Source organism: Emydura macquarii, unplaced genomic scaffold (genome assembly GCF_026122565.2).
Source record: "Emydura macquarii macquarii isolate MOO-44397 ecotype Brisbane River unplaced genomic scaffold, CSIRO-AGI_Emac_v2 contig_2437, whole genome shotgun sequence".
NCBI lineage: Eukaryota > Metazoa > Chordata > Testudines > Chelidae > Emydura > Emydura macquarii.
In genome coordinates this window covers 3,946,848-3,959,425 of record NW_027132574.1, presented here as the reverse complement: position 1 = coordinate 3,959,425, position 12,578 = coordinate 3,946,848, and the positions used below count along the sequence as shown (strand labels likewise).

The 12,578-nt window shown below is 36.3% G+C and overlaps 1 protein-coding gene across 3 annotated transcripts in view; it reads left to right on the top strand.

The window, feature by feature from the left end:
* The window catches only part of LMBRD1 (LMBR1 domain containing 1), a 273,786-nt gene that overhangs the window by 158,693 nt on the left and 102,515 nt on the right, over positions 1–12,578 (top strand). For 2 of the 3 annotated variants that reach the window (XM_067562532.1, XM_067562531.1), the window contains exons 8-9: positions 1,760–1,885; positions 3,821–3,976. In XM_067562532.1, coding sequence (XP_067418633.1) covers positions 1,760–1,885; positions 3,821–3,976 — 282 coding nt within the window. The remainder of the gene's footprint in view (positions 1–1,759; positions 1,886–3,820; positions 3,977–12,578) is intronic. The other variant, XM_067562530.1, reaches the window with a different exon arrangement.

Sequence of the window (12,578 nt, the reverse complement as noted above, 5' to 3'; positions counted from 1 at the left end):
ACAGCTTTGTGTCCCTGCAGGAATGTGTTGAACTGGAAATATTACTACCCTTCTGGCTCTCTGAGAAGATACAATGTACAAAATACAAGTTAACCACATAAAGCATAGGCTTTAAAATTGGCTTGCTTGAGAGCCTGCAGGGACCTCTTGTAATTTGCCTGGCACAGCAATCTTCCCTTCCTGTCTCTACATATGCCGACCTGTATATGTTTAAATCTTGTTTCCTAGTGTACATCTACACTACAGCAGTGTGCAGGTTATAGACATTGCATGCCCACCTAGAACGGGTATAAATAGTGTAGATTGTAATGCACGGCTTGGGTGAGTTGTGTGACCTGCACCCCCCCCAAATTTACACCCTACACAACTCTACGTGCCCAAGCAGAGCTTCCCACCGCTACACTACTGTTTTTAGCAGTGTAGTGTCCCATTGCTTGAGCATTTCACCACTGTGGATAGCCCCACACTGCAGTGAAAAGTGTGGATGCAGCCAGCTTTTCATTGCCACATGTATCTACACATGTGCCTGTAAGTGTAGACATAGCACTAATGTGAAAAAAGTTCTCTCATTGTACCATGCTTCCCTGTAGTATGTTCCAAAAAACTCGAGATAACTTGGCCACTTTAAAACTAGTTAGTGGTTCTGAGCCTTGGATAAAAATATGGTCCAGGAGATGCAGCCACACAGCTTCTCTCAAAAATAAGATAGTAGCCAAGTCACCTGGACTGCTTTGAAAATCTCAGCTGAATACCTCTAAAAATTAATAAACTTGTTTTGATAATTTGATGTAGCTTTCATATGTACAAATGATGGCCATTCTGTCATTCCTTTTTCGCCTTTTAAGTCTCAACTATATACTGGTGAATTATCTTATGGATAGAAAACATGCCTAAGACTACAACTTTCCCATATGTAACATGGGAAAATGACATGTATTCCACTTCTTTTCCTGAAAGTTAGAAGGCATTCTGAAATACATAGGGTTTATCTAGTCACAATAAGATTTTTAAGTGTAAAATGGGATACCATTTGTTTTTCAGACTTTCGAGGTAAGCAAATAACTTTGTCTGCACACTTCTAACAGACACCACTCATATTAATTATTTATTTAAATGATGATTATTTTTTCCCTAAAACATGAGTATCGGTACATTGGATTTCTGGATTCTCCGCCTTTAACTGAGGTTTTCATTTTTATAAGTAACAGAAACGGGCGATCACCAATATGGCTGACTATTATTCTTGCCTTTTGTTTTGTTTTTGTTTTGCACTTTGCACTGTTTTATCCTAAGATTTCGGAGCGTTTTATGAACTTTAGTTAGGCCCCATAACATCCCTGTGAAACAGAGTAGGAATTCTTACTCTGTTGATGATGTTATCCACCTATTTTAGTAATAGAATTTGGAAAAATGGAGTTCTTATGACAGAAAACCAGATCATTGAAAAATCACTGAAGTGGATAGTACTGGTTTAAATGTGTAGTATAATTTTACGGTGATTCTGAAGCTTTTCCTGAATAATAGGGCGTCCAGAACCACAAAATGTATTATCACCTGCAGTCAGTTGCAAAGACTGGGGGTTTTTATGTTCATATAATGCCTAACATACTGAATTCCACTGGAAACAATAAATGAAAGGTGAGGGAGAGGAGGACATGGAGACACCCTATGGATGTGACATGTAGAAGGGCTGTAAGATGAAATCCTATATATGTATCTATTAGAATGGTTTTTAATTTACTTTTTTGTTTTGTTTTAGGCTTATGGTATGTCTGCTTTGCCTCTAAACTTGATAAAGGGAACTAGAAGTGCTGCTTATGAACGGTTGGAAAACACTGAAGATATTGAAGAAGTAGAACAATATATACGAAGGATTAAATCAAAGGTTTGGTGTTTTGTTTGTTATAAAACATTTCAAAATTTTGCATTTATGGTGTTCCTGTTGCTCCCCAGTTTGTTATGGTCTGATGTTTGGATTGCTGTCATTTTCACAATATCAGATGGACAGAAGTTAATATTAGTCTCCATTCTTCCAAAGTTAGGTGTTCTCAATTTCCTATTTCTCTCCCAGATGATGTATTCCTTCCATGGGTGGAGGCTTGTGGGTCAAAAATATCCAGTATGATAGCAGAAAATAGCTTTTTTTAACTTGTACACTACTGTTTTTTATTCACAGAAAGTACCTAACAAAAATGACTTGACAGTGTTAGTTGTAGGTGTTGGAAAAACTAACTCATATTTTGTTGCTCAGGGAACAAAATAAATATTATTAAACAAATGCCAAGTATAAACTAAATAAATACTTATTGCAAAGGACTCTATTTAGATTGAGAGAGCTGTCACAATCCATAAATTACAAGTTTTGTGGTTGCACTTACTAATCACATTCATCTAACCAATGGGTATCCTGGATATGGTGCTGTAAAACTTCTTATAGGAAAACAGAGATCTGTAATCCTCTCTTCACCACATACCGTCTAAAAGAGGCTATATTTTTAAAGTTGCATTTATGGTGAATCCATATTCCTTGGTTTTTACTGATGATAGCCAGGATTTTGGTTCCAGTTTTTCTTAATTACAAGTTTTGGTTACTCCCAATTATATTTTACATGCAAGTGTTAAGTAGAAAGTGATTTCAGCAATGAGAATACTGTAAAATGAATATTTGTAGCAGCAGACTGGTATGTGGCACTTTGGTTTTATGTGTGGATTTGATTTTTATTTCACTTTTTAAGGCCAGTTTTTTGTGGAGTAGAGTTCACATCTCAGTTGACACTGTTGGCAGCCTCAAGAGAAAGACAAATGATTCAATAAGCATAGAAGTTGAACCACCTTTTTCCCCTATAGGTGGTCCTTCCAGGTCAGAGTTGAGGCACGTTGGTGGAACAGTTTGGGGAGCATCTAGTAAATACAGGGAGATCTCAATCTCTTCTCTTTTTAAGAGCACTACATTTGCTGAATCCTTCTGAAGAGACTTCCAATTTTAAATTTCTTAGCAGAAAATTGTAATTAAAATAGTGTAAAACAATTAGTAGAGATGCTGCAAACCTGAGACATTGCCATAATCACAATGTTTAAGGATTCCTTTTATAAAAAAAGAAAAATCTCTAAATAGAGAAATGTATTTTTAGTTTTTTGTATCAAAGATATGTTGTTAGTGACAAATTCAATCCTTGAGAATGTTTGCCTTAAGTAACCAATAATTGTAATAAGAGAGGGGTTATCTAATGTTAAAATCAGCACGTTGGTTGTTCATATATTACCTATACCTTTTTGAGATTTATTGCTTATTATATGCATACAACTCATTATTGTGCATTGATAAGTTAAATTATATTTAGCTTGTGTATTAAGTATACTCAATTAGGTTTATTAAAGTACTCATGCCGAGTATTCAGAAGATCAAAGGAGTTAAATATTTTTGGGGATTTCAGACACAGAAATCCCCAAATATGGGTTTGATTGTTATGGGTTGATGAGCTCAGTTGGTTTAAGGGACAATTCTGATTTTTGTATTTTGGAAATTGTTTTATGCTGAGTGCATCCTTTAAAGGGTACTGCTCTTGAATGTACTTGAAAAGATGTGAAATGTAGCTGACTTTGTATTGACAAGAAGAAAAAATGGAGAGCTGGGAAGAAAGTATTAAAAATAGAAATAGGCTAAAATGAAATTAGTCTGTTACAAACTGGATTTACAGTATTGTATGCAATTCTGACTTCATAGAGCTGCCAGAGCTTGTTACACAAGATGCTAAATTCTATTTTTCTTACATTTTTTCACAAACTGTTCCATTATTTTCACACATCCCTTTTTGATTAGCAGTGCAAAGATGGTCGCCCTCTGCCAACAAGGGACAGACGGACCCTACAGCAACTTGAAGAGAGGCTAAGGACACTTCGAAGGAGAGAGAGACATCTGGAATTTATTGAGAAAAGCTGCTGGACAAAGTTCTGCGGAGCTATGCGACCTCTAAAAGTAAAAAGCAAAACAGGGTCTTTCATTTTATGCCTGCTTCACTGTAGAGTAACTACTTCTGACTCTTTGCCATTTAGAACCCTGGCATAAGACTATTTTAGAAATAGTCTGGTAATAGTAGATATATTTTGGTTTATTTTGTTTTCCCCAAATTCTCCATTTTTAACACACGATTAAATAACTTGAAGCCACTTGTGTGGCTGTTCGTACTCAGGTAGTACGAAGCAGTAGCCTTTGTTACTTTTAATCTGTAGATTGCTTCTCTGAAATACATTGCATATATATATCTGTCTAATTAAATATAGCATATCTCACCACTTATTACATAAATGTGCTTTCATTATCTGTTTGAGGGCATTCCAGTATAGAAGCTACTAGCTGCTGTACTTAGTTTGTGTAACCACATGTTTTCTTGTGCACTTCGCCACCTAACCAGTGTATATTTAAAAAAAGAAAAAACTATTGAAATTAATCTTTTGACTCTTATACTGATTAATATGAAGAAAACATTAATGTTTTTGTTCAAGCATAAAGACCTGGTAGATATGGATTCTATAGTATATTAGAAATGTCCCAAATTAAATGTCAGCTCTTCATTGTCCTGCAAGGAGAAAATAGTCCTCACAACAAGGTAGTACGGCTCATGATGCCAAGAAGCAAGGAAGAAAAGGACTGAGTCACTGCCTCATGTTCCAGTCTTCTATGCCTTTTATTGTTGGAAGCATGGGATTCATCTTTCACCTTTTCCTGCTTCTAATTCTCTTTCCCTAGGCCTGAATAGAGAAAAAAATAGAAAGCTAAGCAGAAGATAGCACAAAACAGCTCAATAGCCTGGTAGCGTGCACTCCAGGAGTGTGCCCTGCAGCCTTTCTGCTTGATCGTATACACTGACTGTATTCCATGTTGGCCCTCCTTTGAGGAAATAGGGGTTCAGCTTTGTCTCTTTGCTTCAGCTGCCAGCTTTAGCTCAGAGGGGCTTGTGATTTCTTGCTGGCAGCTGCTACTTCATCTTATTCTCCTTTCCCTGATCTTAGTGTTCTGTCTTCTCTATCTTAAGTGCCCTACACCTTAGCTTCTTGGTCTGACTCCATGGATCAGTCTGCCTGTCAGTGGAGGGTGGAGACCCAATTTGCTAGTCATGATCTTTTCCACTGGCATGAATGTAGTAGCTTTGCTTCTGTGTATGCAATTTATGGAGAGTGAGGAAAAGATTTCTGTTGAAGCATTCAGTAGGCTGAGTGGGCAGCCTTTCCCTGTTTTGGCTATTTGAGTTAATCCTAGCCAGAGCTCTCCCCCCAGAAGTATGCTGATTGCATAGCAGTGTTCATAGCAGCTTTAGGGAAAAAATATTTTATTCTGTTCTACAAAGCTGTCTCTTAGCTCTCTGGAGCTGCTTCCCCTCTTCTGTATGCTGCCATCTCTCCAGAGCTTTCCACCTTAGAACCTAAACATCTTTTGTAGTCTCATGCTGCCTTCTCAAGCTTTGGATCTCAGGACTGCTGTCTTTCCTTGAATTTAGGATGATCCAGATGATTTAGCCACAACTGGAACCGCGAAATTTAGAGACATGTACCTTGCTCTGTCATCCACATTCTAAGTCTTGTATGAGCTTGACATTTTTAGCATCTTTAGAGCTTATCTTTAAGGATTCTCACTCATGAGTCTCTGCTCTGTATCTTAAAATGGGAAGTGCTCTCCTATCTCTTCCAGTTTTTTGGTCTCTATAGGTAGCAGTGGTAGCAAGCAGATCAAGAAATATGCTGTTGATTGTGCAGTTGTTAGTGTCCCTAACCACTGGCCTTGGAAACTTTCAGTCAGTTCCTCCTTGATCACAGTAAGCCAAGGCGGTTCTGTGCAGCACCCTCCAGCAGCCCCAGATGTCCCCTCCCAGTACAAACACACATCCTTCCAGCACCCCAAAATGACCACTTCAGCTGCCCCCAGCATTGTCCACTAAAAGACCGGAGGGGCAGAGTTTTCCCCCCAGATGTGCCCAGCTGGCACATATGACACACCCAGAGGGAGGTGCCCAACAAAAGCATAACAGAGAAACAGGAATGGGGTTGTCATAGGGCTTTCTTTAATCTCTTCTCCTGGGGAAATTGTTAGATATACTTGCTGACAGGGATTTTGAAATAAAATACCGAAATGATTGAAACTGGCATACTTATATTATGTGTTGATAAATAAAATATGCAGAATTTTTAATTTGAGTGCAGAATTCCCCCAGGAGTAATTATTATGAGCATATCCACTTACATTCTCCAATATATAATCCTCCCCACCCTTAATCTTGTGTCAGACTGGAGATAGAAAGCTAAGAGGGGTTATGATCACAAGCTCAAAAATAAAAGTGAACTTAGCTGATTTCATTTGTTAGAACTCTCAACAAACTAAAGAAACCTACTTATTTTATTGTGGGAATCTTTTTTTTTTATATTGGTGGGGGAAAAGGCTCTGACCCTGGTAAGTAAATTGGTAAGTAACCATTCTGTTTCACTTTTTCTTCTAAAACGTCTCTCTAAAGATTAAGTATAATTTGATATGGTGAAGATGTCATACCAGAGAAAATAATTTAAAGCATGTGTGGATTCCTTTTTGTTTGTCTGGATTATTTGAGGAAGTCAGAGGGTCTAGAATGATTTTCTGTCCACAATACAAAATAAGATGTTAGTTTTATAGTAAGTATTTTCACTGAATAACATTTATTTTATATTAAATACTTGATTTCTATTTATAGTATACAATATAATCTAATCTTAAACATTTGTAAGCTTTTGTAAAGGATTTTATAAAATAAAATTTCAGTCATTTCAATGGAGATAGTGAGTGTGATGAGGTGAATTTCTGTACTGTCCAATAAACACAGTTCAGAAATTGGTCTTGCATTGCTCTAAAATCTATTTTCCTCTTTTTAAAATACTAAAATATGTATTGTTAATGGATTTTCAGTCTGTTTCCCCAAAAGTAAGAGCACAGCCAGCCTAGGATATTATCTGACATTGTGGGGTCTCTTGAGAGAGGTTTAGCAAATACAGTAATTTCCTCCCAAAGTTATCAGAAGCAAAAGTGAAGTCACTTTAATTCAGGGTGAGAATACAACAGATCTGTTTTCCAAGCAGAGGAAGGCAGTCATTTTACCACAGGAAAAAGGCAAACAGTCCCCTTTCCTCAGGGCTGGAGAAACATTTCCCAGAAGATCTTCTGGTATCTTGTCTTGTGCCCTGTATATGCTCCTTGATTAATTCCATTTGCTTCCTGCTCAGGTGGTAGACCATAGTTGACTTCAAATGGCAGCCCTTGTTTTCACACCATAAAACAGACACTCTACATGGATTTGGGAAAACGTCCTTCCCTCACTCCAGGAATGAATGAAAGAGGGGTTCTGTATATGGTACATAGACTTTGTCAGCTGTGTTGTAAACCTTCATTTCTATGCGTTTTAGTGGAGAAAACTCACAAGACTTTTACAATCTTGTTTATATTTACTTTGTTGTATTTATCATAGTACTTGTAGATTTAGCGACTAGATGCTGTTTTACAAAAGTTTATTCAGTACAGCTTGCATAAAATGAGAAATGTTATCTCCAAGAATATGTTAACAGCCAAGTTATAGGAACAAAGTATACCAAACAAAATCAAAATATATATAAAAAAATCAACTAAAAGCTGAATCAAAACAATATAATATACCTTTCATCTTGCCCCAGCTTTTTGCAAAACCTGAGCTACAGCATATAATCCAATGGGGGTGACAGAATGATTTGAAAGCTCCTCTATTGAGGGAACCTTGGGGCTAGTTTTAAAATAAATCCACACATGTATCAATAGCAACCCAGTTGACCTTTTACCATTGCAGTGTGGTTTAGAGTAAGGGGCAGTTTCTCAGATAACCAGATTATAGGCTGTTTGGAGTTTTTAAAAATCACAAAATGCAACAGACTTTATACTTCTAGTCTTACTATATATTTCTTCTCTCTTTGGATCCACATTAAACTACATTATTTTCATGCTATCGCTTTTAAATACTTCTGTACAAAATTTTACACATCGGGGGCATTGTATACTCTCGAGTTACTATGGGTTTTACATCTTCGTTTGCTAGACACCATTAACTTCTCTGCAGAGTTGTTGGCCAATTGTAGACTAAGAGAACCCTTTACAACTGTGGTTTTCTTGGTATCTCTGATATAGTATACAAATCCTGAGAATGAGTCCACAGCAGGCCTGTCAGCCCCACCCTGCTACACCTGCTGCGGGTGCCAAGCTTCGAGTGGATGCGTTAAATGGAGAGCCCGGTTCAGTTAGGGGTTGACTGCCGGGAGAGCAGATGTCCCGCTGTTGCTCAGCAAGAGGCCTGACAGGCAGGAATTGTTTGAGAGACTTCTGCCTGCCAGTGCTTCGCTGTGGGTAGGTAGGCCTGATGTGAGCCTATTTGATTTGTCACTAGCGATGTACTTGTTTGGAGCTGAGTAAGTTTGATGGAGATGGTGCTGTGCCTGAATGGAACAACAGCTAAATAAGATCTTTTGTTTCCTTATGCAGAACTGGAAACCTCATGGTGGTTTGTCCCGAGTCCATAAGTGACTGGATCATATCTCGCTAGATTAATAGAGAGAGATCTTGTATGTAGTTAAAGAAAATGACTAGCATTTGTAGGGCTGTATTGCAGTAAGTAATATGATGTTAGAGAAAGGGGCAGTATACAGTTAACTGCGAAAGAGATGGAAATAGTGAATAATGAATGCTATAGCTAAAGTTAGACTATTTGATGAAAAGTTAATTGCAGTATTTCATTTTTCTCAGATTAAAGATCTGTTGCAGGATCATAAACTTTATGCTTAGAAGTTCAGTATTTTAAAATGGAATTTTGTTTTATGGATGTAGTCTTATTCTCCTGGGAACCTGGAGTGAAAGTCTGCTTACATTTTAAGTAAACAAATAGCTCATGGACTAAGATTCATTAGCTTTATTTTTAACTTGTGTGAAAGGATACAGTTTTGTTCTCATTATATTCCTAATAATGCATGCTGCTTGAAGGAGTGTTCCTATGCTTGTTCACTTTCTTTAATGGGACAGAGGTTGTAAGACTTTCTCTGCAGGTCCCAAGGATCCTCCATTTTCACACATTTTTTCCCATCCTCAAGGTCATTGAATTGTGGGATGGTTGTTATTCCAGAATGTGACTCCTTTCCAGCAGCAAACATCATGCCCAAGTCTGGTAGAGGATTGGAATAGTCCTTTGCAGATAATCCCTAGTCTTTGAATTTCTTGCCTGCACAGCACTTCTGTGGCAAATGAGCCACAGGAAAAGGCCACATGTGGGAACTGAACTCTGCAGTCTGTGGGGAAAAAGCCCTGCACATCATTAGATTATCAAGCCGGTCTGACTTAATTCCTTTAAGTCTTTCAGTAAAAGAAGGGTGGGTCGGGGTGCATGCGTGTGTTTAAGTAATTTAGGTTTTAAATTAAAATAACTTAAAGAAAATTCAGTGTAAAAATAGTTAAATTTACATGTGGGTTTTTTGCCCATGTTACCTGAAAGTAATCATTTTCTTTCTATAGAACATATAAGTATACTTGAATTTTCACCAGTGTGTGGTTTTGACTCTTACTGTAAAAATTCTTTATTTTCAGCTTAGTACAACTTTCCTCTCTTGGAAGAGTGTTTGCTGCTAGAATTTAGTTGTTGGGTGAAACTGAAGGTGGTAAAAAATGGGGGTACAAAACCCCAAATCCTTAGAATATAAAGTTTCAGTAACTTCCATAGAGTATTTTAGATTAAACAATTCCTACTAAACATTGTTATAATGGTACCTTTATTTTTACTTGGAAAAGTTAAATACAGGTCAGGATGAGGTACACAAAACAATGAAATACAAGAAATCACATGGAAGCACTATTTCTGTAACTAAGAAGCAATTGTATCAAACCCTTCCACAAAGTTGTGAAAGTGGATGGGGAAGTTACCCTTTTAATAATCATTTAACTTGTAATTTAACATTACATTAATTTAGGTAACAGCCTTCATGAGACAAATGCTTTCAGATAGTGATTCATGTTGTGAAAAAGCCATTGGCTGAAAGTCAACTTAATCAGCACTTTTATGCTTGGAAGTACAGATGTGGTTTGGCGCCTTGAGATTAATCCAACTCTTTTTGCATTTTTTAAGAGAGTCTTGGGGAAAACTAATGATGTGGATTGAATGGGAGAATTCTTGCCATAGATTCAGTTAGCTAGTCAAGTGGTTTGTCTAAGAGGAGACCATAAACCAGCTAGTTAGAGCCTTTATCCGAGAAGTAGACTTGTATAATGGAAAATGTAGAACACTGAGCAAAGTTTTGATTATTTTTGATTCCTGATTACGTATTTCTCTTTATACCCAGTTTCTTACGTTAGGCTCTATTAATGGTAATTATATCTTTTGTCACTATATATTCATCTGTTTAGATATGTAACTCAGATGAATCATGGGCATACTATAATATATGTTAGGTTTTTAGGACTTTGAGAAATCAGTTTTCAGTGGAACTATAAAATTCTGAAATTCACTATTGAAAAAACATTCACACTGAAAAAAAATTAAACCAGTTTCCCTATCAGTGGTGTTAACACCATAAATTATTAAAAACCAAAAGAATCTTAAAAACCTATTTATATTTTACTGTTTATGCTGTTCACTTTTTTCAAATTGCACATTTGAAAATCAAGGAAGCTTTATTTCAAGTTCTCAAGACTTTAGATTGCAGGTACTGCAGGGGAATGTTTTTCTAATTATAAAAGTTTTGTGGGGGGGGGGTTTCCCCAAAAAATTAAGGAAAGCTTTATTGATCTAAGGTTCTGTAAAAGCTTGTCTTTCCTGAAATACATCCCAAAATTTAGATTTAGTAGTTTCCCTTCTAAACTGCAGCTCAAATATAATGCTGCTTATATTTGTTTCAGTTGTGAAATATTCTGGGACTTTGTATGAGTAGTTAATTTTTTTTCTATTGCTATTATTATTTATGCCATTTCACGACTGAGATTATACTTTTCCATTTTGTGTCTCTGTGCAGGCCTACATCTTAAGATAATTCAGAGATATGGGGTGTTGCTGCTTATTTGTGGAGTAGTGCTTCACACGGAGAATGTGTTGCCCTAGCGTCCTTTGTATCTGAAAATGACTTCTCCCATGCTGTAGAAGACCATGTCAATTACAGTTATTGGAAATGCTTGAGCTAATGGTCCCTGGGTTAAAAAGGGACCTACTGGCAGGTCATTCTCCATGAAGGTGTTTTCTGCTAAGGAATACTCTTTTCCAGTGGTTCTGTAGAGCATGATTTTAATCTTCAAGGCATAGGACAAGTCTTGTGTTTACCTGGGATTTTCTCAGAGAAGAGTTGAAGGAATTGGGTAAAATTGAGAATCATTAGTTTTAATATTTGAAAGGTTGTCCGTTATAGAGCTGTTTCTGTTACTGATACATTGTGACATGATTCTGGATAGTAAAATCTATTTGCATGAAGAATATTTTAATATTTTCATAAGTTCCAATAATTCATATAGTAGCTTTTAAAATTGGAAATAAATGCATTTCATAGCTTTGTCTAATGTTTATCTGATTAGTATAACTGCATGAAAACCCTTGGAACTTGAATCTTTTTTTAATTGCTTTATTAGATGTCAATTCTAAAATCTTCTGTGTATTTGTATATTATTTTTACTATCTGTAATCAAAATATTTTACATAACGGTATCAATGTACAGTGTAACCATTTCAGTTACATCACTATTCACAGGGTAAAGCAGTTACAAGATGTAGGAAACTGTGTAGTTCTGCTGTCACTAGATGAGGAAAAAAAGAAATTTTAGGACAGATTTATAATTCTTAATAGGAGTACAGCAAAGGCATAGTGACAAGATGTTTAGGCACAACTTTTCATTGGTGATTTGTTCTAACAGTGAAACCTACTAAAACATCAGATATGAGAAATAAACCTGATTTAAGGGAAGATGTTCTTTTCTTCTGTGAAGATCTTCTCTTTACATTTAACTTATGTAGCATCTTTTCCTCAGGTACAAAATATGTTAAAGCAAGTTTGTTAGATACCCCTTAGCACAAGTGAATTGTATCCACTAAATAAGGCCCAACTTAATATCTGTATTAGACTGATCTAAGAAGTTGTTTGCAAGGATTTGAATTAAATTGTTTAATTTTGCAAAAAATAGCTGTTTCTACTTTTATTTGTAGGTAAGTCAAACATGCAGCCGTAGTGGAAACTTTCCAATGTAGTTGGTCAAATTTCCTCAATCTTTTTATTTAAAAAAAAAAAAAAAAAAAAAAAATACAAGGAAAAAAAAAACTTTTTTCCTCTTATAAAACTTTGTTGAGCAGAGTGGTAATTGCACAGAAGCTCTGTAGATGTGAATTAATATGGAAACTGAGACCAAATGCATTTTACTTGTGCCTTGGGTTAGGATTTTGAAGGATGATATTAGAAATCCACTTTTTCTAAATTAGGATCTCAAAATGATGAAAACATACATATCTGTAGGCTGAAGATATGCCAATTTATACTAGCTGATAATCTGGCCACTTGCCTTCTGAGCCCTGTAAAATAGT